Source organism: Homalodisca vitripennis, chromosome 2, assembly GCF_021130785.1.
Source record: "Homalodisca vitripennis isolate AUS2020 chromosome 2, UT_GWSS_2.1, whole genome shotgun sequence".
Lineage (NCBI taxonomy): Eukaryota > Metazoa > Arthropoda > Insecta > Hemiptera > Cicadellidae > Homalodisca > Homalodisca vitripennis.
Window position 1 is genome coordinate 82,458,020 of NC_060208.1, and position 25,078 is coordinate 82,483,097.

Genomic DNA, 25,078 nt, shown 5'->3' on the forward strand with positions numbered 1-25,078 from the left:
AAAGTTGGAAAATCAAAACAATTGAAAATCGCAGTTTATACAGCCGTAGTTACCAAAGCTCGAGTACAATTTATAAACCTATTATTTAGAAGCGTCCAATTATAAGTTTGCAGCAAAATAACCAGTTCACCGTCAGCATAAAGTTCAAAGTTCCATTAACTATTTAGATTACGTATAAAAATCACTATTAATTTTATTGTCAGACCGCTGTCAAAACCAATCAAGCGAGTGATCCGCGAGTATCTCTTGAGAACAAATAGATCTATACTTGAAATTTTGCGTGAAGATTCATTTCTATCAAGGCTAAGCGAAATAGAGTTCCATGATATTGCATGTTACTAAATATGATAGGTCTGGGTGTTAGCGAGCATGTTTAGTTTGCTTTTATGGGTTACCCGACCGGAAGGAGACAATTGCGAGATAAATACTTTTTCAACAAACTGTGTACGATAATATAACATTTTTAAAGGTGACATAATGTCTGCCCGAGGATATCTCAAGAATGAATTGAGCTACAGATTTAAGAGTTTAAATGCAAACTCAGCGAAGCCTGTTACGTTGAAACTTTGTGTGGCTCGTATAACTCTTAATTTCACAATTTAAGGAACGAGGGCAATTTGAACATTCCATTTCCTCTGAAGATTCTTGTCAGGGAATGTAAAAACTGAAATTAATTAAATCACGTCACTTTGACTGCCAGCAAAAATTTATGAACTAAAAACTATACAAATTTGTAATAACTGGAGACACCATAATTTGAAAAATTAAAGTTATGACTTAATACAAAATTAAAATATAAAATAAATAATATTAAAATGTGCAATAGTGGTGTTTATAAGTTAATAATTCAATTGTATTTTTATAAATATATTATTTTGATTTTAAAAACAAGTAACACCACTTTGTGTGACGTCACATGTCAAGAGGCAGAGGTAGTGGAGCACTCTGGGTAAGTGTTGTTAGATATTGTCGATCAGCTGATTACTGCTATTGTACGAGCACGTACACGCCGGGAGTGACTAAGGCTATTATATGGCTCGTATATTGCCTAGGATATCATTACATCACATCCTAATAATCTTCTAAATAAATTGTGATGTGTTCCTAACGAAGGCAAAATTATTTTTATAGTCAGTTTTTTATGAAGAACCCGACAGGTTCTCCTTAAAGTTGAGTGGTCTGCCTGTCTGTCCGTCTATCTGCTCGTTTGTGCTATTAGTCTTGATATAAAGGTACTTTAGACATAAAACTGGATAAATAGGTTCCGCTTGGTCTAAGGAAAATCTATATTTATATATAGTGAAGAAGTCAGAGGGCAGAAACTTTTCGCTAAAAGTTCGGAGGTTTATGACGCGCCTAGTTTGTATGTAAAGTATGCAGTACAGCAAAGTGGTGAAGTTGCGGCCACCAGATAAAAGGCGCTTGTAATAGCTCCAGACGTTCTGCACGTCTTTCCATTTCCGTTATACCTGTTTATTTCTCGTTATGACATGTTTTGAGATCCTCGCTTAGTATATTAATCCAATGCTCTAATACGAGTTATAACAGGGAAATTAATATCAAAATATAGTGGAAAGATCTTAGAATAATAATTCATGGGCAATATGAATTGTTTTTCATTATCAATTCTACAAAAACGCACTGATATGTAATGTTCGTATTTACTTTTAGAGTACCCGTGTCCAGTGTTTCTTGTTTAATTTTTACTTTTTTAAATTTTTCAAGAATTCCAGGGTAATCGATAAGGGTTCGAAGCCGTGGTAATCCCCTAATCAATGATGTAAAATAATACAAGACATGTTATATAAACCACTTTATCAATATAACATTTATATATTTTAGTGGTGATATATGATAACACTTTTAGCTTTAAATATTGGGCTTATGGACAAATGTGTGGGCTTCACTAAAACGCCGGTACAGAAACTAAAAATAGACTGATCCGTATTGATATGCTGTTTACATTTTCCAGTAACTTACTGAAACGTCTTAAGGTTATATTGTACGAAATCTTAGTTTAAAAAAAATCTAAAATATTAATTCATTTATGAAGTGCCTGATGTGCCTTAAAATTGGTATTTATTTACCAGTGATAGTAAATTAAAGTAAATATTTGATTTGTAAAAGCTAAACACAGTACTCCTAAATGGCGAAAATGTTTAAGTATAATTACTATGCACAAAACTTTAGAAAATGTGATTGTATTGGTTATTTATTAGTATTTGATGTTCCTGAATGTCTCTTTGATCACGTCTGTAGTATGGTTTAGAGCTGTGCTCCAATGTAAGAAAATTGAGCTTATAATGGCATTAGCAAACATCTAAATGATGATTTACTTGGCCCATGGATAAAATTGTTCCAAGTGTTTCATGTACTGCTTTATTATGATATCTTTAACTTACTCTATGAGCATCCAGACTACGACGAGGAGTACGCAACGATTCCGGCAGAAAGGATAATAGTTGGACTCTCGTTATTAATAACATTTGCCACTAATAATAATTAATGCATTAAATCGGAGTTAATACCATATGCACGGTGATATAACGAGATGATGACATGCACATTATCTCCATTATCTCTGATTTCATAACTAAATAAATTTACCCTTAACAATTCATTCAGAGTAACGATTATTCCCACGAAGATAAGGAATAAGTTCAATTAACTCCCTCTGTAATTGGACAATGTCTGTCGCAATATCATTCTCGGTTAAATGTGTTGTGTTTCTTTTACTATTTTTTGGACATTATTGTTGAAGTTTTGGTTATGTTTTAATGTGTAATTGTAGTTAGGCTTCATGTTACTAGTTTTTATTAGGTTAGATTAAATTTTAAATATATACACAATTACTGTTTGAAGTCAAGTTATCTTTTTATTTAGAAATTACGTGATTATTATGAATGTTAAGTGTGGTTAAAAGTTATATTCAATTGGTTTTATTTCATGTAAATACACAGCAAAAAAATTTCATTCTTTAACCAGCGGAGTAAGAATATTTTTTATGGCTTTAAGGCAAAAGTGCAAAAAGTCCTGGAATTAAGAGAATTGAGACCGTATATGCAGTTTCTACACGGTGATTATACACTGCCTTTATGGTGCATACTTATGAGAGTCTTCGTGTTTGGTATAGTGATAAGGGTGCTTTCGTTACCACATCTTTTTTTTAAAATCACATATTTTTCAATGAAAAAAAATGCAGATCACTGATCGCCGTTTACAAGTATTGGTCTCAAATTATTTGATAATATAACCTTAGGCCTACCGTAGTATTCTGTTAACGTACACAACCAAAAATAAAATTCAACTTCGACTTGAATTTTTACTCTTTATTCAGGATTGCCCTTGTACTGGCAATGAATATTTGATGGATTGATAGCTGTTCTCCGTATCGTACCGTGACGAAGCAGTTGTCAGTTTTCTGCACTCTACTCAGTGCTATTACGAGAAATATAGCTGTTTAATTTGGTGAGTAAGTCATGTGAACTATTGTAAGCAGTTTAACTTAAAAAGTAAAAAACATACTTTTGCCAATCTCTTCTATAGTTTTACTGGCTAACTGAATAAGGACAGTCCAGATTAAACATTTTAATGTTAGCAGAAAACTCATTTATGTTAATGAATATACCACTCTTCTCTAAGATGATCATTTATCTTTGTGTTTTCTGTATTTAATTCTACTAGCCAATAACATGTTATTTATTATCTAAAGAATTGCGTACCAATTGCTGATTGGCAATTTAATAATGACAATATTCGCTCAGGTTTATCTCACTCCAGCAAATTGAAAATATTCCCACTTTTATTCAAATAATGAGAACCGTTATTAGTACGGTCAGTATAGGATGGTCAGGATCTGAAATATGAGAGATCTCCTGTATCATATTACACAGATGGCAAAGAAAATGCATATGTTCAGTTAAGTAGATTTGAAACTTCCAGTCTATATAACCATCAAATTTGGAAATTCTAAAATCTCGCCTGCGTATCATGTATTTGTTTAAGGGAGGCTTGGCAATTAACTTAAACAGTGACTACTAGACAAAGAAGAGGAATTTGGGAATTGGTGTAGCATTTAGTATCAGTAATTAAAAATTGTCATTACTGTTGGTGCCCTAAATCTTCTTATCACCTTTTTTCTCCATTTTCTTAGTTTGACCTACCTGAAACCGTTAGATTTATAAACAACATGTATAAACATTCGATTATGCTGGAAAATAGAAATGCGAATACTCACTTTCTGAATGGATATTGAAATATAAACCTAAGGCATTACGGTTAGTGAAGCATGTCAAGGATTAACTTGCCTGGAAGAAGAGAAGTGTCATTGCAAATGAAGTGAGGAGAAGTGTATTTGCTAACGTTGGCTTGATTAAACTTTGGCCTGTAGTCAAGTATGGTGGTGGAAGCTTTTGGTAAATCCTCCAACGCGTATAGTGCAGGAAAAATATTTAAATCTGAGAGAAGCACTGTATGTAATTCGTTGAGATTGATTTAATACCTATAGCCTCAAAATGTACACGACCTGTACGAGATGTATTTTACATGAGGATTTATTTTCATTTATACTAGGTATATAGAAATGCAAATAATATTATATTCCTTCTATATTGTATTATGAATAACACAATACTTAAAAAGTATATTTTTAAATGTGTTTGCGTACTTTTTTAATATTATTAAATACAATAAAATTGTATTTTCTCCAAATTGTTAGTTGTAATGAGACTTTTAAAATAATGTATCATACAAGCCGTATATATAATTAAAAAGATGTAAAAGCACACTCATAAAATTGGACAATTTGGAACATTTTTCAAAGTTGAAAATAGTTTTGAATTTCCTGGGGTCCAATTGGATTGGTATAGAGAAATAAAAAATGATACAATTTTAAGATACCATTACTGTACAATGCCACTCAATTGGTCTGCCTCACTCTTAATATTAAGTCCTGTGCAAACTAAAAAAAAACTTCCTGAGGAAAGAATTATATTGTTTGTTGATGTGATGCAGGAATTATAACCTCAAAAATCTTTGCTGTATTTTTATGTGTTACCAATGTCAGTCAGTTTTTCACTGATTTTATGTGACGGTATTAGAATATCGTTTAATATAATAAAATAATACAGTAATTGATCACCTTCTTAATACTTACTAAATATTTCTAACCTATGTTTCAGGAACACAAAAATAAAGGAGAGATTTCCTGCCATGTATATATCTCGATTAAAAACTACTTTTATAATATTCTTGACTTACGTAAGTATTAAGTGATTACTGTAACATCTCTCAATCACATGTGTTAATAAATAGTTATGTAGAAGAAAACTAATCCCAAGTATATCTAATGAATTCTTATTAAGAGAAGACGTTTAAAAATGCAAATAACAAAATGTTATACAAGTGAAAAGAAAATGTTTACCTTTCTTCATATTTTATATTGGTCTATGTTTATTTTTGTTCAAACGAGAAAATAGTATACACCAATATTAATTCAAAGTGTAATTCTGATGTTAAGATGTATGAGCCGGCCAAAACCTTCAAACAGTTAAAGTTGTATACGAATAATAATTATCATTGTGAAAAGCTTGTATGGGAAGAAAAAAAAGAAAATCTCTCTAATACAACTTAATATCTTATGCTATTTATCTTACCTTTATTCCGAATTTCGTTGGTTTCACGTCTCCTTTCAGGTTTTTTTATCTTAGTCTCTCTTTCCCTTCTTTTCGGATCACTAACAGTTTTGCTGTTGGGTACCGGCCCTTTTGTTGACATTTTGGCACTGTCAGTCTTTTCTCTGTTCCTTTACTTTTCCACATATTGTACTTTTCTAAATTTCATAATTTTCTCTGCTCTTTCCTGATTTCCTCAATGTCAGCCTCAGTAATTACAAAAGGTCTTCTCTATCCTCGTTTCCTGCTAGACTCTTTCTTCTCTTCTAATTTTTCTAATTATTCTATATATGACAAGGAGAGATAATGAAATGGAGAGCAAAGTGAGAGGGGGTGGAAGGTGAAGGTAGAGAGAGTGAGACAGAAAGAGGATTTGCATGGGATCCTTTATAAGATACAACCGCACTATGGTTCTTAGTATGATGAATATACTTTTTCTAGGCCATCTCCATAAATCCAAAGGGTTATTTACTTTAACTCTCAATTCGGTTGCAATTCAAACATTTTACCCCCAAAAATGTATTTTCTAATTCACGAAAGAGGTACTGAGGCAATAGATACAGTTCAAAATATAAAATATAGAGAGACACAGTTTGATTGAGCTTTGAGTTGAAGAGAGAAAACATTGTTAAAAAATAAATATTTACATTATGACTGTATTTACAAGAAAATTAATTGAAAAGAAATTCAAATGTTTTATAACATGTACCACTCTTTTAATTTTAAATGGTTTGTATTTAAACATATATATACATTGCTTACCAACTTGTCTTAATATGTACTAACTGCAGGAGATAAAATTAATTGGTTTTGATTCAGCATTTTAGATTCGATATCGTAGAATATTCTTGTTTTCCAGATGCATTGTATAGACGATCATGAAGTCGAGGGAGAACCAGCGGATCCCTGCTCGATCCGATCTCTTCCTCCAGGATTTCTACTCAGTTGTGGCACATCCGCCTACCAGATTGAGGGAGCCTGGAACGAGGATGGTACATCAATGCTGTTTCAACAAAATATTACCTATCGCTAATTCACGACCAGTGATCTTGGGTTGATTATAATATTGCTTGTCAGCAAGATGGCCAAATTAAACAATAACAATTTAGCACTTACATTGGATTTTCTCTATTCATATCATTATAACGACTCTTTGATGGTATCCTTACACGTGTTATTGTAAACCAATTGCTTGAATTTTCATCAAACTAAATAAATTTGAATTTGAATGGTACTTTACAAATTTATTTGACCACTGTACGTGTAAAATAGCTCATAGGGGCAAAATGAGATATAGATTACCATCGTTTACAAACATGTAGGTATAGTTACATTTCTATGTCAAGTTTCTGATAGATATTTCTTTAATATATAATAATTCACTTGGATCCTAATAGTCTTATTTGATGAGTTTTGCAATTAAATCGTTTTGAAAAATGATTAATAATTTGAAAGTGTTTACAAAAAGATGTATAGCCGATGAATGGGATACAGTAATATTTCGTTTAATCGCCACAAATTTGTTTTTTACAACACAAAATATAGCAAAATTTTAAAATTTCTCGTCATGATTCTCATGTATGTTGCGTATAAATAAAAAGTTCAAAATTTGTTTTCAGGCTCTGGTAAAGACGTCCTATGTCCGTAGGGGACAATAATTGAGTAATTTCTGGATTACATCTTAAAATGGTCTTTACAATTCAGGTCAAACGCGTATAGAAATTGACATCACTACAAAACTGATCGTACAATGCATCGATTTTCATTGTTTAGTAGTATGATCTAAATCATTATCGTACAGTATATTATTTAATGATTATAGGTGCATTTATCGTATGCTATAACTTTTGTTTATATTAAAGCAAGACAATCAAGAAAGGTTAGGTAAAATTTTGATCCTTACATTTACAAAGTTTATTTTAGTTGTCGTCTTAATAACTTGCATCCTTGTACTTAATAGGCAAAGGTGAAAACATCTGGGACCGCTTCACCCACACTCGGCCACAACAGATAGAGGATGGATCTAACGGTGACGTGGCGTGCGACTCTTACCACAAGTACAAGGAAGATGTGAGGATCATCAAGGAGACTGGTGTGAGTAAAATTCGCCTCTTAGTTTAAAACCCCCAGCTGACACGGAAGCGCTCTTATATTGATAACTAAACAAATGGCAAAACAGAATTATGATTCCAATTTATATGTGACTAGCAGTTACCCGCAGCTTTACACGCGATTCCCCATTGAAAATCATGGACGTATTTTTACCTTCAAATAGTGAAGGGCTCGGAGGACAGCAGTACTCCTAGCATGATAACAGGAAACTGTTAGTACTTTTTAGTGCTAGTTACGATTAGAGAACTTTTCCAAAAATAGCATGACCCACACATCCCACGATGATGCCGTTTATATAACGCTCATAACTTCGAAGCTTTGCAAAATATATGTTAAGTGACGCATCTTCTGGCATGCAACTAAGTTATATAAAAACCACCATTGTTATTTTTATAATTATGAACGCCTCTCTTACCACTAATATTGTTGTTTTCAGTTCGAAATGTACAGATTCTCAATCTCGTGGAGTCGAGTGCTACCCACAGGGTACGTGGATACCATCAACAACCCTGGGGTTGATTATTACCATCGTCTGATAGACGAGCTGCTGGCCAATGGGATCCAGCCGATGGTAAATCAACACGCTTTGCGCTGCAGTTATTGTACATGGTTTGCAACCAACTTATTTCTATTAGGGTTGTCTAGATATTAAATTCTCTTTGATTATACTCTGTTTTCTGGCACTTCATTTTAACTTATTTCAAAGGTAACTCATTTAAAATATAAATTTAAAATGTAAAATAATGCAAGCTATTTTATTAAAACTCAAAATGATATGGTTTAAAACTGCAGTATCTTGGACTCAGACTATTCTTACAGGTATTTAAATAAATAAATAACTAAACACTGTGTATAATTAATTTAAAACAGCAGATTTAGAAATATGGTCAATAAACACGCTGGCAATAAAAATATCCATTGTTAAAATAACTTTCTTTCTTGTAGTGGAATAATATTTTAAAGTTATGAATGGTAAATATTTACACAAGAAAATATCGACTGGACTGAAGCGTCCAGAATATAAAAACGTATTTACTTTCTCGTGCAGGTTTGTGAACGTAATCGTTGTATCATGTGAACGAAAGATAGTTGTTCATAATTGAATGTTCTACTACGAATCTGCACCAATGTTGTTCAAGTTATTGGGGTGCTTTGAACAAAAATATGTTTTGTCTATTGAGTTGGTGCTGAACCCTCTTAGTTCGGAGTCGTGTTTAATGAGAATTTCAACTTTTCTGGATAGCACCTTGTGATTAATCTAATGTTTTTGGTGATAGACAAACATTTGTCAACAAAACACTACATAAACCTGTTTACTCTCCAATGTCCACCTGCTATATTTACAAGAAAAAAGTAATTTTTTATTGCTATACATTAATACACAAATAGTGATGAAATATGTTTATGAGTAGAAGGAAATAAACATCTAAAACTGGGACAAAATATAAGTATACGTAATGATCATTCCTTATGCATGGTCAATATTTTGCAACTCACTGATGTATACAAATATTGCGAATGTATACAAATATTGGAGTTTCTGAAAGTGCTCGATTGTTAAAAATTATCACACAATAATAATATAAAGAGGCCAACTGTAGACCTAACTATAGCTTATCTGCAGTATATACCATGTTATGTCAGTTACGCGTGGTATGATTTGTTGAAACAAAGATTTTTAATGAAACCTGTAAAATATAACTGTAAGCCACGCCCCCCCCCCTAAGAAAATAAAACACAACATGCACTCGAGGTTGATTATTGGTGGCCTCATAAAATATGTCATTCTATCAAAACGCTAGAATTAGAAAATGTACATGATTAGTTTTCTTTTTTTCCTTATTTTAGTGAAGTAGCTTACTGAAAAGAAATTAACCTCATAGTGAGTAAAGTTCCTCTTCATATGTCTAAAGAAACTCTGGGAAATTCAGAGACAGAAGAAAGAATCCTTAAAAATGGAACAACAAACAGACCTGGAGTGATATACAAGAGTATAAAAATTAAAACGGAAGAAGAATAAGGCACTTTCTTTTATTAAAAATATTACCAACACTGTTTAATGTAAAACTGTGTAAACCAAAAGTACTTAGCTGAAAAATTCATAAAATGATGAACATCATCCATTTTCTAAAACAGATAACATTCGACATACCTATAACAATATAGTACACTGCAGTTATGTAATTTATTTCCAGGTGACACTCTATCATTGGGATCTGCCTCAGGCATTAGAGATAATTGGTGGTTGGACTAACCCTAACATGGCCGACTATTTTGCCGATTACGCCGACTTTGTTTTCAAAGAGTATGGACAAAAGGTGAGTCGATTGAAAATTGATTTAGTTATTTCAGGTTTCTTTATTTAAAACTTCTTAAATGAATTAAATTGTATACTGTTTCTTTTTAATTTATGTATTTATTTTTCTTTATTACGACGCATCCATTGTTGTGGCAATTTCGAACCAGCCTGTTCAGTTTAGACTGATAGTTGCAAGTTCTGAAAAATTAACTAACAAGGAATCCAGATTTATAATAAACGTAATAAAATATTTTTATGAACAGAGTGAAATAAACATCAAAGATTGAGGCAAAATATAATTATGCGAAATACAAATCATGACGTAATAAATCAATGCGCATTCAAATGGTTTATCAAAATTAAACCAATAATAAAAGAAGGCCCACTTTTCCGAATTTTTTATTTTTTGGACGAGGCCTTTCGAAACCAAAGGTTTCATCTTCAGGCAACTCTATAAATAAATACTTACATATTGTTTGTACAATTAATATTAAAATAATATATGGTGTAAGTATGCAAATACAAAATTTTTGGAAATGGCTAAAAGTTTTTTAAGTTTATTGGCTTTGTTACTTCTTTTATTAGATTTAGCCAGTATGAAAAATTAGATTTGACTACAGTTTAATTTTTGAATATATTGAGAAAAAAGAAGACTGGGATTTTCAACAGGGGCATCTTTATTATTCATGAGTTCTTCTTTTTATTTCTGTTTTTGTGTAGTGTTTCCCAAGCATTTAAGTTCATTGGTTTTGTTACTTCTTTTATTAATTTTAGATTTTTAAGTGATGTTCTGTGTCCTGATTCAATGCAATGCTTGGCTACAGACGGTTGTATTTTTGACATTTATGTGTCCCAACTCTGAGTATGACTTGTTTATTACCTAGAAATGTTACCCACCTGAAAAAGGAAAACAGATCTCGAAATGTAGTGTTTCCTAGTTTTTTATTTTTTACTGAACGATGGCAAACGTTTCGAAACCAAAGGTTTCACATTTCTTCATCGTCACGAACTTTAAACTAAGAACTGAATACTACAACAAAATAACCTGAGTAATATTACGAAATTTACTTTTCCTATTTTTTTATTTTTTGGACGATTAAGGTTTCATCTTCAGGCAACTCTACAAATAAATTGTTTGTACAATTAATATTAAAATAACATATTATGGTGTAAGTATGCAAATACAAAATTTTTGGAAATAGCTTAAAGTTTTTTAAGTTCATTGGCTTTTTTACGTCTTTTATTAGTTTTAGCCAGTATGAAAAATTAGATTTGACTACAGTTTAATTTTTGGAATATACGAGTATTGAGAAAAAAGAAGACTGAATTTTCAACAGGGGCATCTTTATTATTCATGAGTTTTTCTTTATTTCTGTTTTTGTATAGTGTTTCCCAAGCATTTTAAGTTCATTGGTTTTGTTACTTATCTTTTATTAATTTTAGATTTTTAAGTGATGTTCTGTGTCCTGATTCAATGCAGTGCTTGGCTACAGCAGATTTGTCAACACTTCCTTATTTTTTGTGTGATAAATGCTCTTTAAATTGTGTTTTTATTGTTCTTTTTTGTTTGTCCAATATAAATTTTGTCACAGTCTTCGCATCCAATTTAATAAACTCCTGATTTATTATCGTTTGAAATTTTGTTATTCGTGTTTCCTAAAATTTGGGATAGTTTATTGCTTGTTTTGTGAGTGACAGTTTTATTTGTATGCTTTTTAAAATTGTTGCATATTTGGTTCGAAAAAGTGCTGTATGTAACCAACCTGAGTAATAGCTTCAACCTCTTATTGTTAATGACATGATCAGAATAAAAACTGTACAGGTTGAAGGCCCTGTGTGGAGAGCCTTATTTTCAACGCGAAACCATCTCATATGAAAAATATACGCCAAGTATTGTGGATCTCTCTGTACAAACATGGAAATCAGATTTTTGCTTTTGCGCATTCGGTTTAACTAAAGGCGGATCCGTTGCCATTTAGGAACTGTCTAAAGGAGTAATTTACCTAAATAACTCAATCTGAACGTTAAACTGACTACTACTCGTATATTCGTAAACAGGCAATGTCCTTTGTGTCGTTATCCAAATACGCTGCCAGGTGACCATCGTTCCTGCATGATCAACTTGACAATCTCCTCTTATTTATCTCCTTCCGGAGAATTCACACTGATTTCCTTTCCTGTTCCGGCATGTTCATAATGGCTACTCCAGCGGACTCGGATACGGTGTGGTAGGAGCTTGTGTTCAGCGAAGTCTCTCTCTGCTCAACGGCAAGCATGCAAGCCATATTTTCTCAGATCTTCACGTGATAAAGCAGAATCGAATAAGCTACTCCTAGCATCAGTTTCCTTTTGCTTTGCGACGACATTCTCCATCTGACTAAACATATTTGCGGTGACTGCTGCAGACGCTTTAAATTTTGTTACGAAATCGTGAGCTTTCATCCAGCATCCCTGCCAAATGAAGCACCATATTTTTCCTGTGAACAACTTCCTATATCCACTTCCTGTGGATCCTTTTCCTTAACTTAGTTCGGTCTGATCTCGGATTTGGTTCAGATCAATTCCAACCAGATTTAATGTCCTCGACCTCGACGTGATAAATTTATCAACATCGTCCACAATAAAAGTTTAATAGGGAGTCTCTGATTGAAACAAACTGTCGTAAGAGACGCTCCTGATGTCAGAGCTCGGAATGGACTTTTGTACTCGATTTTGAGAATTTCACTGCAAGTTTTCACATGATTGTTATCCTTGTTCCAGGATATATTTTCTCGCAATCTTGTTGTAACCTATTAGACGGGATTGTTACCTAATTAATTGTGTCAACAGGTCAAGTGGTGGATCACATTTAATGAGATGATTGTAACAATACAAGGATATGGAGAGTTGGAAACGATTGCACCAGGTCTACCCTTGAATGGAGTTACGGAGTATCAGGCAGCATATAACTTGCTGCGTGCCCATGCCAAGGCGTACCGTATCTACCAAGCTGTCTACAAGCCCCTGCAACAAGGTATGTACGTGACAGCGTTCAATTAATCGAACATTACGAAAATTGTTTAACAAATTTGATTTTTGTAGTACTTATGACAAACTATAATATCTTATTTTTAAACAAGGGTCTTATTTTCAAATTGTCTATGTCCCATGACCAGAAATAGACAGAAGTAAACATTTAAAAAGATAAACGAATTACAAAACGTGAACTGACTTGCTAGGTTATCTTAAAAACACAAACTAATTAGAACGGCGACACAAAGCCTCTTACATTTCATGAGTTTGGAAGTAGAAAAATAAATAACTAAGTAAGGGTGACAAGCAATAGGATTTTATAAACCTAAATTTTCAACGCAAGAGTTTTGAGCTATACTTTCCAGTTAAAAAAAACTGTTTATTTCTTTTTAAATTTATGATGGTTTTATTGCTATTATTATTAATTTGTATAGCTTTAAAATGTATTATTAGAAATGTTTTTAAGAATATTAAGAAGCATAACACTGATACGTAAGAAGTTAAGAGAGAGCTCTCAGCATTATAAAGGTTCAATGGAAGAACAAGTACAACAGTGTTATGGTTAATGCTCCCTCTAACTAATTTATGAGGTAAAATTTTATCGTTCGAGTTAGAAGTCCAATTTGAAATTCATTTTAACAGTTACAATAAAAGAGTATAGTTAAACTTATTTTGTTTAGCTTCGTGTCTATACGTATAAGAAAAGTTTTTAACAATCGCAATTAAGTTATATTTTATGACTCTAGCAGACATTGACTTTGTTCTTTTCCACCAACCTGTACTTTTTGAAATGTATGTCATTTTATTTTTAAATCATTTTTAAACCTAAATTAAGGATTTAAGATCATATTTTAAATTAGTTGAAAGGTATTGTCAATGAAAAGGACTAGCGCCTGCCTAATTTAAAACGCAACCCTCTCTTATGGTAGAACTACTTGTTGCGGCGATCTTTCGCAGTTTCATGTTCGTTAGAGTGAAGAGGTAACTAAATAAAAAAAGCCTGTCAATTGTTTGGAACACTGTAATAAGATATATATTGAATTGTAATTTCTAAATTAAGAGATAAGTATATTTAGTAATTAGATCACAACTTTTATTAAATAATAATGTAGAGTATTTAGTTACAAACCCAAGAAGATAGATTTTCCTGTAGCAGTTAAAATCGTGATCTTTTATTTTATAGGCTGGTTGGAAACGTTGAAAGCTGTATAATTTTCTTGTAGTATTAAAAACGAATTGTGAATTGTTAGTTCTTACTACAAACGCAAAAGTTACGTACAAGCTAAAATTTCTGAATACAGTACTTATTTGTTAAGTTATTTAATTACAATTATAGACGCTTCAAAACATCCATCATTTTGATCGGTCACTAAACTACAATAACAATACTGTTACACAGATTTTCGTCTGTGTAACATTATACCCTTGACTTATCTGAAAGAATTATGAGTATACCATATCTAATAATCCTATTAGGGTTAAATTTTGTTGCATATTTTCCAATTGCCTTCCATATTCCTAACGAAATATTTGTATGTAAGTTGTATAAATATAGCAAAATATTGAGATTAGTAAATTAAATTTCCATATAGATATCTTTTAGATTTTTGAAATTAATTAATTAAAAATTAGAAAAATAAACTATCTTTTAACATAGGCTCTATTCGGTCCATGAATGTAATACAGTAATCACTTATATGATGAAATCGCCAGAGTTATTCTCGAAACTTTAACATGAGCACACAGCTCTGAAGCGGCCAAATGCCTTTCTAAGTAATGGGTAACGTCGAGACTATTTGTTAGACCCAACTTTGTGCTTCTGGAAGCTAGTTGCAATGGGCCTTATTCCGATGTTGGGACCCTTTTTTGATGTGGAACTCTTTCGACGTAAATCCAGCTGTCTGTAAAGAGCGTATGTCATGTCTTTGCCTTTTATGTATACCGCAAGCGGCTTGCAGTGCCTTTAATCTTTGTTGACAACCCCTATTACCTTTGGTACTCCATTAGTGCAATTCATCATGCACCACACTGTCAAACCGCAATCATAACAAGGTAGGATGCTTTTCCGAGGTTGCATGCGAAAATTCAAATTTATATGTAACTCATTTAATTGCGGTGGTTAGTTTGTTATTCTGCCACATATTTACATGCCGTATCATTGTTCTCAGTTTGCTTACAAATCATTTATTCTGAAATTGTCTCGTTGCCATCACGATTACCCGTAAAATCAATGTAAAAAATGTTCTTCGTTCAGCTAAATTCAATGGAGTGGAATGGATGACATTCCACATTATCGAACTCGATGTTTGCTTGTATACGAATCCACACGCAAAATTTGAAGTCTATAGGCCAGCAGACAGACAGACTGAAATAAAATTGTCAAGCTCCTATAGTGGTAGGCTTCACTAACGCTCAGCCTATTACAATAAACATTGTTGCTTAAAACATCATGTTTTTATTTTAATTTTAGTTAAATTAATGATTGACGTATATATTAAGTCATCTATTCGGAAGTTTATTGTTAAAAGCAAGCATAACTAGAATTTGTATACTCTGACAATTTCGCGTTGTGTGAATGAAAAACTCAACCATCGAAAAAGAGTTTCCAACGAGTTTGACACTGATTGACAGATCGTGATCCGTGAGGATTCAGAGAGTCGTTTGATTGATCTAACTTGTAATGGCAGCTAGGAGTTAACTACGACCCTGATTCGAAGTATCACAGTATCGAGGATCATAAACCTCTTTACTCATAACTGTCAATGTATCGACGCAAAATAATACATTGAGACAGTGTTTATAAACACAATAAGTTTTCAACAGTAACTTTTAACACTAGGCTATGATAAAAATACTATTGCTATAAGCAGGGAACATCAGCAATTGTTAGAGTTTTGTAACTAAAGGCAAGGATATAAAATGTATGATCATACCATAAATATTTATTTTTTCTCTCACTCTATCATCGTATATCATTGCCATATGTTTCGACAAACTTTACAGACAGGAGTAGTAAATATAAAACATTAGAATTAAAATTCATATAATTAAGTTTTTTGTAAACTTTAAAAAATTTAATTTGTTATTACCCTATGTATCTCATAACCAGGTTGAATGTATGACAATGTTTCAAACTGATATAGGTAATGTTTGGGACTTTACAGTGCACATTTTTGTAAGATAAAGTAGGATATAAATGTATTGAATGATTATCTTCTAGAATGGTACTATGCACCATTACAAGTTATCGTTATCCTTGTTGACCCAATTCAAATAAGTTAAGTAAACCTCTCACGTTATCGTTTTGCTATGACATTGTAATATTGCAGGAAGAGTTGGAATGGCGATAGCTGTCCCAAACATTGTGCCACTACGCCCAGACTCTGCTGAAGACACAGCTGCAGCGTACAGGTTCAATGAATTTCTGGTAAATAATTCCTCGCTCAGCATTGAAATTATTTTAATATTCTTTATGTTATCTATATGTTTATGTGTAAATTATCTTTCATGCATAATCATACCATAGGCCATGAATTCGATCACTCGAATTACATTTAAGGAACCACTTGGTTGGAATGGCTCATTATAACTTACAGGAGGCTCTTGAGCGTCCCTGAGAACGAGCGGCAACCAGCTGGTATTCCCAGGAAATGAGAGTAATAATTTGCACGATGTGCACTAATATTATGTTTTAGTTTAAATTTGTGTACATTAACAAATGTGATAATATATCTTGATCGAGTATAAAACTTTAATTGTTCTTTAACTATTCGGTTTTTTTGTTTAGAACCATGTTTGTTAACGTTATGTAAACTGTGCTACCTTGCTCAACGTATTCATTATTTAGGGAATGCTGCGGTTCTTCTGTTAATTTAAAATGAATTTATTTAGTGTGTGGGTGTTAATTCTAATTGAAAAAATTAACATTAACTTATAATGAAATTCCTCAGGTTGGAATATGTACCCATCCCGTATTCTCCAGGGAAGGAAACTACCCCCTGAACGTGCGGGAGCGAGTGGATCGGAATAGCAAGATTGAGGGGAGAAATACATCGAGATTACCTCACTTTACCCCTGAGGAGGTGCAATATATTAGAGGTAAAAGAATGGATTTGAATCTAACGGAGATATTCAGTTATCTAATTACATATTACTTCATGTATTATACCTAGACAGTTATTCAATAGTTTAACGCGTTAGCAACATATATCTTACAAGACAGAGCCAGATTAAGAGTACCCAGTCACACTGAATATAGACTAGCAGTTACAGTTTAAAATTTCAATCTCTAAATAAACATTAGAAAATGATACGGGTTATATACTAACAAATATACTGTAAAAGTTCTGTAAGATAGAGATACTGTAATCAAACTTCTTTTATGTATAAGCAATATTTCTTTTATATCATTTTTTTACTGGTTTTTATCAGTTCTGATAAGGACTTAAAACCAGCACATCTCACACTACTGACCGGCTACAGAATTAAGGTGAACATTACTTAAAAGAAAGGTCCAACATTGTGATAATTCCGACCACTGAACCACCTTCTCCCTAAAATATTCAGTAGTAACCCCCACAAGAGCTTGCAGTAATAACTGCCTGCTGGGTTAAACTTCATATAGAACACAATGATCTGTATTACCTACTAGCTTTTATGATTTTACATATTATCCTCCAAATATTCTTCAAAGGTGATATCTGAGAGCTGCTGATTCTGGCATCATGAAACTGATAGAGAAATATGTTTACAGGTTCATCAGGAACCTTAGCCCGCTAGCTTGAGGTTGAGGTCTTTACAAATTCTTTGCCTCGGGAGGTCTCTGGAAAGTTCTCTGATCATAGAGATTTCATTCATAGATACCTTCAACTTCTAAAAGCTTTCGTCGTACAAGAGCTCAGCATCGCTGGAAATTAACGCCCTCTAGTAACACCTAAACTTTTTCTAACCTTTATAAGCCTATAGAAATACTTAGAATACCACTTTGGATCTCAGTCCCCTATGACCTACAAAAAGTTAAAGGATGTCCCATTTTACCAGATTAAGTTAGATCTAAGAAGCTCTCTTCGGTAATTGGGGTATACTATAAAAGCTCACTACACCCTACGATTACCGTTGAATGAGCTTCCGGCATCTTGGAGCTCCTTGGCTCTATAAGCCTCTACTTATAGACGATTTCAACAAAATGAAACTTCTAAATAGTGAAAAATCCGTCCTCCAGAAGGTCCCACTTCTACAAGCCCCTGACTTCTGGAATCTTCCGTTTTCTGGTTGATTTAGCCTACTAAATATTGTTTAATTGAGAGTTCATAGAATTAATGTATTAATCCAGACTATGGGTTTCTTTTTCTAAGAGAGTACCTACCTCAGAAAGCCGTGAGATTTTGGAAGTTCTCGGCTTCTGGAAGCCATTGCTTCCTTAAGGCATATCTATCTAAAAGTGTAATATTCTTTGAAAATGTCCAGCATATAATTGTTCGATTCAATTAATCTGCTTAAATACATGACTGCATAAAGTCGTATTTGTAAAACATCAGATGAAAAATATGTCTGCTTTGAGTTCCCATTTTGATTATATTAACTAATATATTAAATTTTATTAAGATAATCAGAACAATGTAGATTATAGTTTTTATTTTATAGCTATATATTATTTGCTCAGAAAGCATTAAGCGAAGTTCCTTGTTCAACAGTGATTGTATAACATATGTGTTCTAATAGTTTTTATTAATATTTCTGCATTCATAAGGCTTATAGGATAGTTTTTTTGAGAAAAGCTGTTTAACTAAAACTTTTTCGAAAGTATATAATGAAAATTAGGTAATTGTGCTTCTTGTTCATAGTTGTGATATAAATCATCGGAAAACTAAAAATGAAGATACAATATTTTATGTTGTTGAATTAAACCCTCAAGTCTTTTACCATAAAGTTACAAATTGCTTATAACTCATCATTTTTACGAATAAGTTTTGTTTCTTGTTTCTGACAAAACACACCCGAGTTCTGGTGAAGAGTTGGTTTGCGCCATGTGTTAATTTTACTTAGAAATATTTAAAATCTTATAGGTCTTTTTAATTTATATAAAAATCGTGGACTAAGTTTTTAATGATAATATTTTTATGTATCATGGAGCCAAAAATTATCGTATCATGTGTTTTGGTTATCCAGCTTGTACACGTTTTATTAATAATTGAATTACATTTATTGCTACAATTTACTATAGTTGAAATAGCCTAGATTAATCTAGATATGTTGTGTTATAGGTAGTTATGATTTTTTTGGATTAAATCATTACTTAACGCTTTTCGTCAACAAAAGTGGAGAAAACGGTGGTTCCGCAAGAGAACAGGATTCTGGATCGATGTATCGTAAAATGGAGGTACATTTGTTTTATCTTTTAATTTAACTTTTAGGGTACTTATAACGAACTTTATAATTATTTTGGAAGGCTTTTTTTATATAAGTGCTAATGTAAATTACCCTCTTAAAAATATTCCCAAAAGAATTTTACTTTTCTTTGAACATAGTATACGTATAGTATAGTAGACCTATGTATTTAGCCATATATACATAGTCTACCACCATAGTATGGGGCAATATTTATAAATACTCCAATACGTGTTCTCTCCAAAAATAAAAGGTTCTCACCAAAATCCTTTTGGTTGTTCAAAAATAGACGTTTGTGAAACATTATATTTCAATGCTGTAATTTTAACAAAATTAAAACGTGTTTATAAGACTTTTGAATAAATGCTAACCTTAAACATTATTTAATATTTCTTAAAGGTTTGAAAAGCCATTTACAAAAAACCATTCCTTAAACTTCTGAAGGAGTTTACATAGTTCAGCGGTTATTGATATTTTTTAAAATTTGACATAAAAAACATTATTTTTTTAATAACACTCATAATGCGTCAAGATAGAGGTCATGATAAGTTTGAAGATTACTGTATAGAATAGCTTAATGGAAATAAAATTGATTATGATAAATGAAATAATTTGTAACGGGGATATTGCTGTCCACCTTATTACGCAGCCTCGACAAACAACACGTTTAGGAATTGAGGTCGTATTTGTATCTTGGCTATTACGCATCATAGTCAAAATATCTGGAATAAACATTTTCTGTAAACACAAAAAGACTTTGATAACTACAGACTACTATTATCTCATAAGATTTCAATATTGCTGCCGAGCAAATCATAAAGCAAATAAATATTGGGTTTATATTTTTTTTAATAATTTGCATAAATTTTGCTTAAAAAGTATTCTCGAAAAGTATTATGTGAGGTTTTATTATGTCTGCCAAGCAAACTTCTAACAACAAATGAATACATCTATGAATATAATATCTAACTGATTTTAGCCAAACACATGATTGTGTATTATATGCGTCGATAACTATAATTTAAGATACCTACATAGTAACTTTATATACAATAAGTTTGTTAAACAGTTTTTATTCGTCATTTATCAATAATATTAATTTAATATTTATAACATGGTAATCGTTGACCTTTTTTAATGTGGCTTAGATTGGGAGGTCATGTAGAGTAGACGATTTTAGTTAAATCTTTGAGACGTTAGAGCTCTTAAAATTTTAGGAACCGTTGTGTTAATATGGTAACCACAAGAGGCATAGCATTAGCCTTGTACGAACGAAAGTTAAAATATTTAAGCGAAAAATTCGTAAATAATTTCTAAAATTCAACTTTTTGCAAAAAGCGACATTTAAGAGTATGTTATATTTTACCAGCCTATACCCTCTGGACTGAGAGTTGTGTTGAACTGGATCAAAACGGAGTACGGAAACCTTCCCGTCTTCGTCACCGAGAATGGATGCAACGACATCAGCGTCTTCAACGACACGGGCAGAATAGAATATCACCATGTCAGTATTAAGCACAGATTTGAGGATTTGGTTTGTATCGTATCAATATTGTAAAAGGATAAAATAGAGTGTCCAATCAGTAGGATAGAACCTTATGTAAATGGGTAGGATAACTAAATACAAGCTAATAAGCAAATGGGGCACCAAGGTTTGTTGGTTTGAGGAACAAGCACACCTGTTGCAATATAATACAACTCATTATTAATAGCTCTTAGATTTTTTGAAATAATTATTATTTAAACTTATTGCTTTTGTAAAAACAGCGAAAAGAAAGTTGTATTAATTTAAAGTTGTTCTTAAAAACATTATTTTAAACAGTCGAATTAACACTGTTTCATTTCTTTTTAACCACTTCCCAGAACATGTAATCACATTACCACAGATATTTATTTAAGCATTAGAATCCAAACGTTGGTAAAACAAAGATATTCAGACATTTTAATAGTGATTAGTAATGTGTTCGTCTTATACAGAGTAGAAAAAGTAAATTGTTTGGGAAAGTTACGCTACAGTTTGACCTGTTTAAATTTCAGTGTGGTTTCAGTTACAATACTACAAATCAGTTTCATAGAGAAAATGTTATTGGATGTTTGAGTATATGTTTGAGCACTTTTAAGTTTCTTAAAAAAATATTATATTATGGATGTCTTATACATTTGTATAGTTTATTCGTCGATAAGCGGTGAATGGAGCATAGCGGTAAAGCACTGCCGGGTCAATGCTGTTATCACCGCATTAGACTAACCGCGTTTAAAAAATATTTAATCAAATTTCAAAGGTTTTTCTTAAAAAGTTAATTAGTTTAATTAATTAGATTTTAGCTGCCCAACAGCAAAAATATATGTACAACAAAATATGGCTAATTCAAACTTTTGATTTCAAAATCTTCATAATTCTAATAATAATAAATAATAACAATTTACCGGTTTCTTGACATTTTTAATAGGGGTGTAAACTCAAATTTTGTGTTTTCCCATAGGTACGAAAACTCTTGATAGAAATTTCCTAGAGCTTAAACCAACCACATAGGTTTCTCTTTGTCATTTTGTAGTCATTGCTATTGATGTTGTGGTCAAAATTTCAAAGGGCGGTCTGTCCATATGTCTAACAATCTGTTTGCCCATAGGTGTGATAATTCTTGATAGAAAGATCTTAGAGAGTTAATGGTTTGTACATAGGTTCTTATTGTTTCAAGTAGAGCTCTATTTTGTTAGGGTCAAAAATTAAAAGGGCAGTCTGTTCGCCTGTCTATCTGTCTGTGCGCTACCTCTACTTTTGCGTTCTGTCGGATCCTTCGATAACCCTTATCGATATTTAATCCAGTTAAGGATAAATATTTTATAACCACATAATGCATGCAGATTACGATATGAATAATTTTTGCGTTTGATCTTTGTAGAATTATATTGAAGAAATGCTGAAAGCTATATACATCGATGGCTGTAACGTTATCGGATACACAGCCTGGTCGATTATGGACAACTTTGAGTGGAGCTTCGGATACACGTAAGTAAATATACTAATCTCTTTTCACGTGTACGTAGAAATGCTGAAAGCTGTATACATATATGACTGTAATATTATCGGATACGCAGCCTGGTCAATTATGGACAACTTTGAATGGGGCTACACAAAAGTAAATATATTAATGTCACTCCAAATGTACTACGTAGAAATATTTAATTCATATACAGGATGTTTGCGAACTCTCTGGAGATCTTAAGGTATTTGTTCTTCGGGTCTAGGCAAAAAATGCAATTAGTTGCGCTTAATTTACTGTCTGCCTATATTTATGTGATTTTATATCTTATATCAGAAAACATAGTATAGTTCATAAATACAAATTTGGCATGATTATCTTTCTTTCAGTCTCAAATCAAGAAACAAATTTCAGATTAACATATCCTGTTTCAAAATGGCGGAAAGTTAAAATATTTAAAGGTTGACGTCAACTCATAAGATTGTGAAAGTTTTAACAATATTTCCTGACTGACATTTATGTTCTAGGAATCAAAATATTTGTAATACAATTTAGTAACATTTATTTTATTTTAACATTAATTTGTATAATATTATTGTGGTTTATGTTATTAGGTTTTAACAATTTAAATCGTCCGCCATCTAGATTTAATTCTAATATTATTTTCTAATATTGAGATTGCAAAAACATAATAGTTCTAAACATACCTCATTTTAAACCATGTTATGCAAAGCAACATTTACCCAAGGCTTGGCGGGCAATATCCTATAAAAAACCAGAGGAGAGCACATTCCTTTTAAATTACATTCTAAACATTCCTGAGTTAGGTGATAGCCAATGAAAAATAATTTAATCTTCCAAACAGTTTTATATTTAAGTTTAAAGAGCAGTGTTTTGGGGTCCTCTAGTCGGAAAGTGATATAATTTGTACAAGTACTGCGAAAATATCTCGTCTCCTGTATTTCGTAATAAACGATTTTATATAGTAGCAATCAAACTATTCTAGGCAACCTCAGGCACTGCAAACTTAATATTTGATAAAATGTACAGTTATAAGTACATTTTTAATAATACTTCTCATTTTATTATCTTTATTACTTCAGTGCTTACCAGTGATTATAGAGAATGTTAAAATCAGAAGTGCTGTTACTGTCATAACAGCAACAGTGCTTGACAGTATGTTACTGTCAAGCTTATTCCATACTTTCTATAGTATAAACTTAAAAATTATAAATGGTATTTAAACTAATTAAACATATAATTTTGTGTCACATTATAATGTTTACAAAGAACAGTCGATTATAAAAACACATTTACTATCTGCTAATTGATCCAAAAAGAGAGTTTTAAATACCAGTGGGGGCGGAGCCCGGAGTGTTTTTCGAAATAGGAATAGGCTTACATGTGAACCTGGGACTGTAAGAATGGACAATACAATCAGACAATAGTTTCTACGTGATTGAGTGACACACACATGAGCATACCCACGAACAAACAGAGAGACACCATTCGATTTTTAGGTAATAGTATGGATTTAATGTTTATTAATGATTTAATTTTACTATTTATTTCCTTGATGTTAATCAATATGTTTGAATATGCTCTAGACATTATTGACTATTATGACACAATATTTTATCATAACATTATACTGGCTGGTGTGGATGGACAGATAGCTCTATTATTAACATCTTAGGATACATTTTTAGACATTCAATACTATCTTTTGGACATAAATTAAACATTCTTTAATTTATATTGCTTGTATCCTATATCTAGTTTAAAACAGACACTTGGTAATTCCTGTTTAACAAACTATTTAACACTGTTATGTAGATACAAGTATGGGATGTGGTATGTGGACTTTAATACCACGGAGAGGCCCAGAACGAGGAAACTTTCTTCCTATTACTTTAAGGAACTTGCTGAAACCAGAGAACTGCCGGAAATTCCTTTTGCTATTTAATACTCATTAATGCATGAAATAAGTGTATTAAACCAATGAATATCTCTATTACTTGATTTATGTTTTCCCTGTTCTTTCTTATGTGGTTAAACGGTTTTCTTTAATTATTTTTAAATTGCAATTAAAAAGGAGTAATTACAATCTTTTCTGAGGATTATGATAAATTTCATTCTCGGCAAGGTCATGAATGTTTGATAAACATAAATATACTAATCTGCAACTATTACACGTACTTCCTTATTATGTATACAAATGTATTGTTTATTTGTCGTTGATTTTACTTTCAATGGTAAACCCAATGTACAAATAGAAAAGCAGAAATACCAAAAAAACCAAATTTATTCGTTAACACGCAATAATTAGCTGTAACGATGTACTTGTACTTAAAAAGTACAAAGGGAACCATAAAAAATAAAACACATCAATAACGTAAAAAATAACAGCAACTATTTACTTAGGTTATAGAATGTAAAAATTAACAAACACTAAATATGAAGTTGACTTTTTTGTAAAACATTTCCTTTGATATCGGCACTTCCTTTATGAATTTATAAAAGTATAACAATTACTATAAATAACTTTTTTTAATAAATTTAAAGCTTTATTACTAGTAAGACATGTTTTATCTATCCTATCACCTTATTAT

At 31.9% G+C, this 25,078-nt stretch overlaps 1 protein-coding gene across 1 annotated transcript; it reads left to right on the plus strand.

Annotated features, from left to right (window-relative positions):
- The first annotated feature begins 3,361 nt into the window (after nucleotides 1-3,361).
- Nucleotides 3,362-24,480, plus strand: LOC124354274 (myrosinase 1-like). The gene is made up of 13 exons (XM_046804606.1): nucleotides 3,362-3,468; nucleotides 5,181-5,259; nucleotides 6,532-6,664; nucleotides 7,633-7,766; nucleotides 8,221-8,355; nucleotides 9,980-10,102; nucleotides 12,913-13,096; nucleotides 16,425-16,522; nucleotides 17,046-17,193; nucleotides 19,359-19,474; nucleotides 20,852-20,986; nucleotides 22,386-22,492; nucleotides 24,303-24,480. Exons 2-13 carry the CDS (start codon nucleotides 5,212-5,214, stop codon nucleotides 24,430-24,432), a joined length of 1,491 nt encoding a protein of 496 aa, XP_046660562.1. The 5' UTR covers nucleotides 3,362-3,468; nucleotides 5,181-5,211; the 3' UTR covers nucleotides 24,433-24,480.
- Nucleotides 24,481-25,078: the final 598 nt, after the last annotated feature.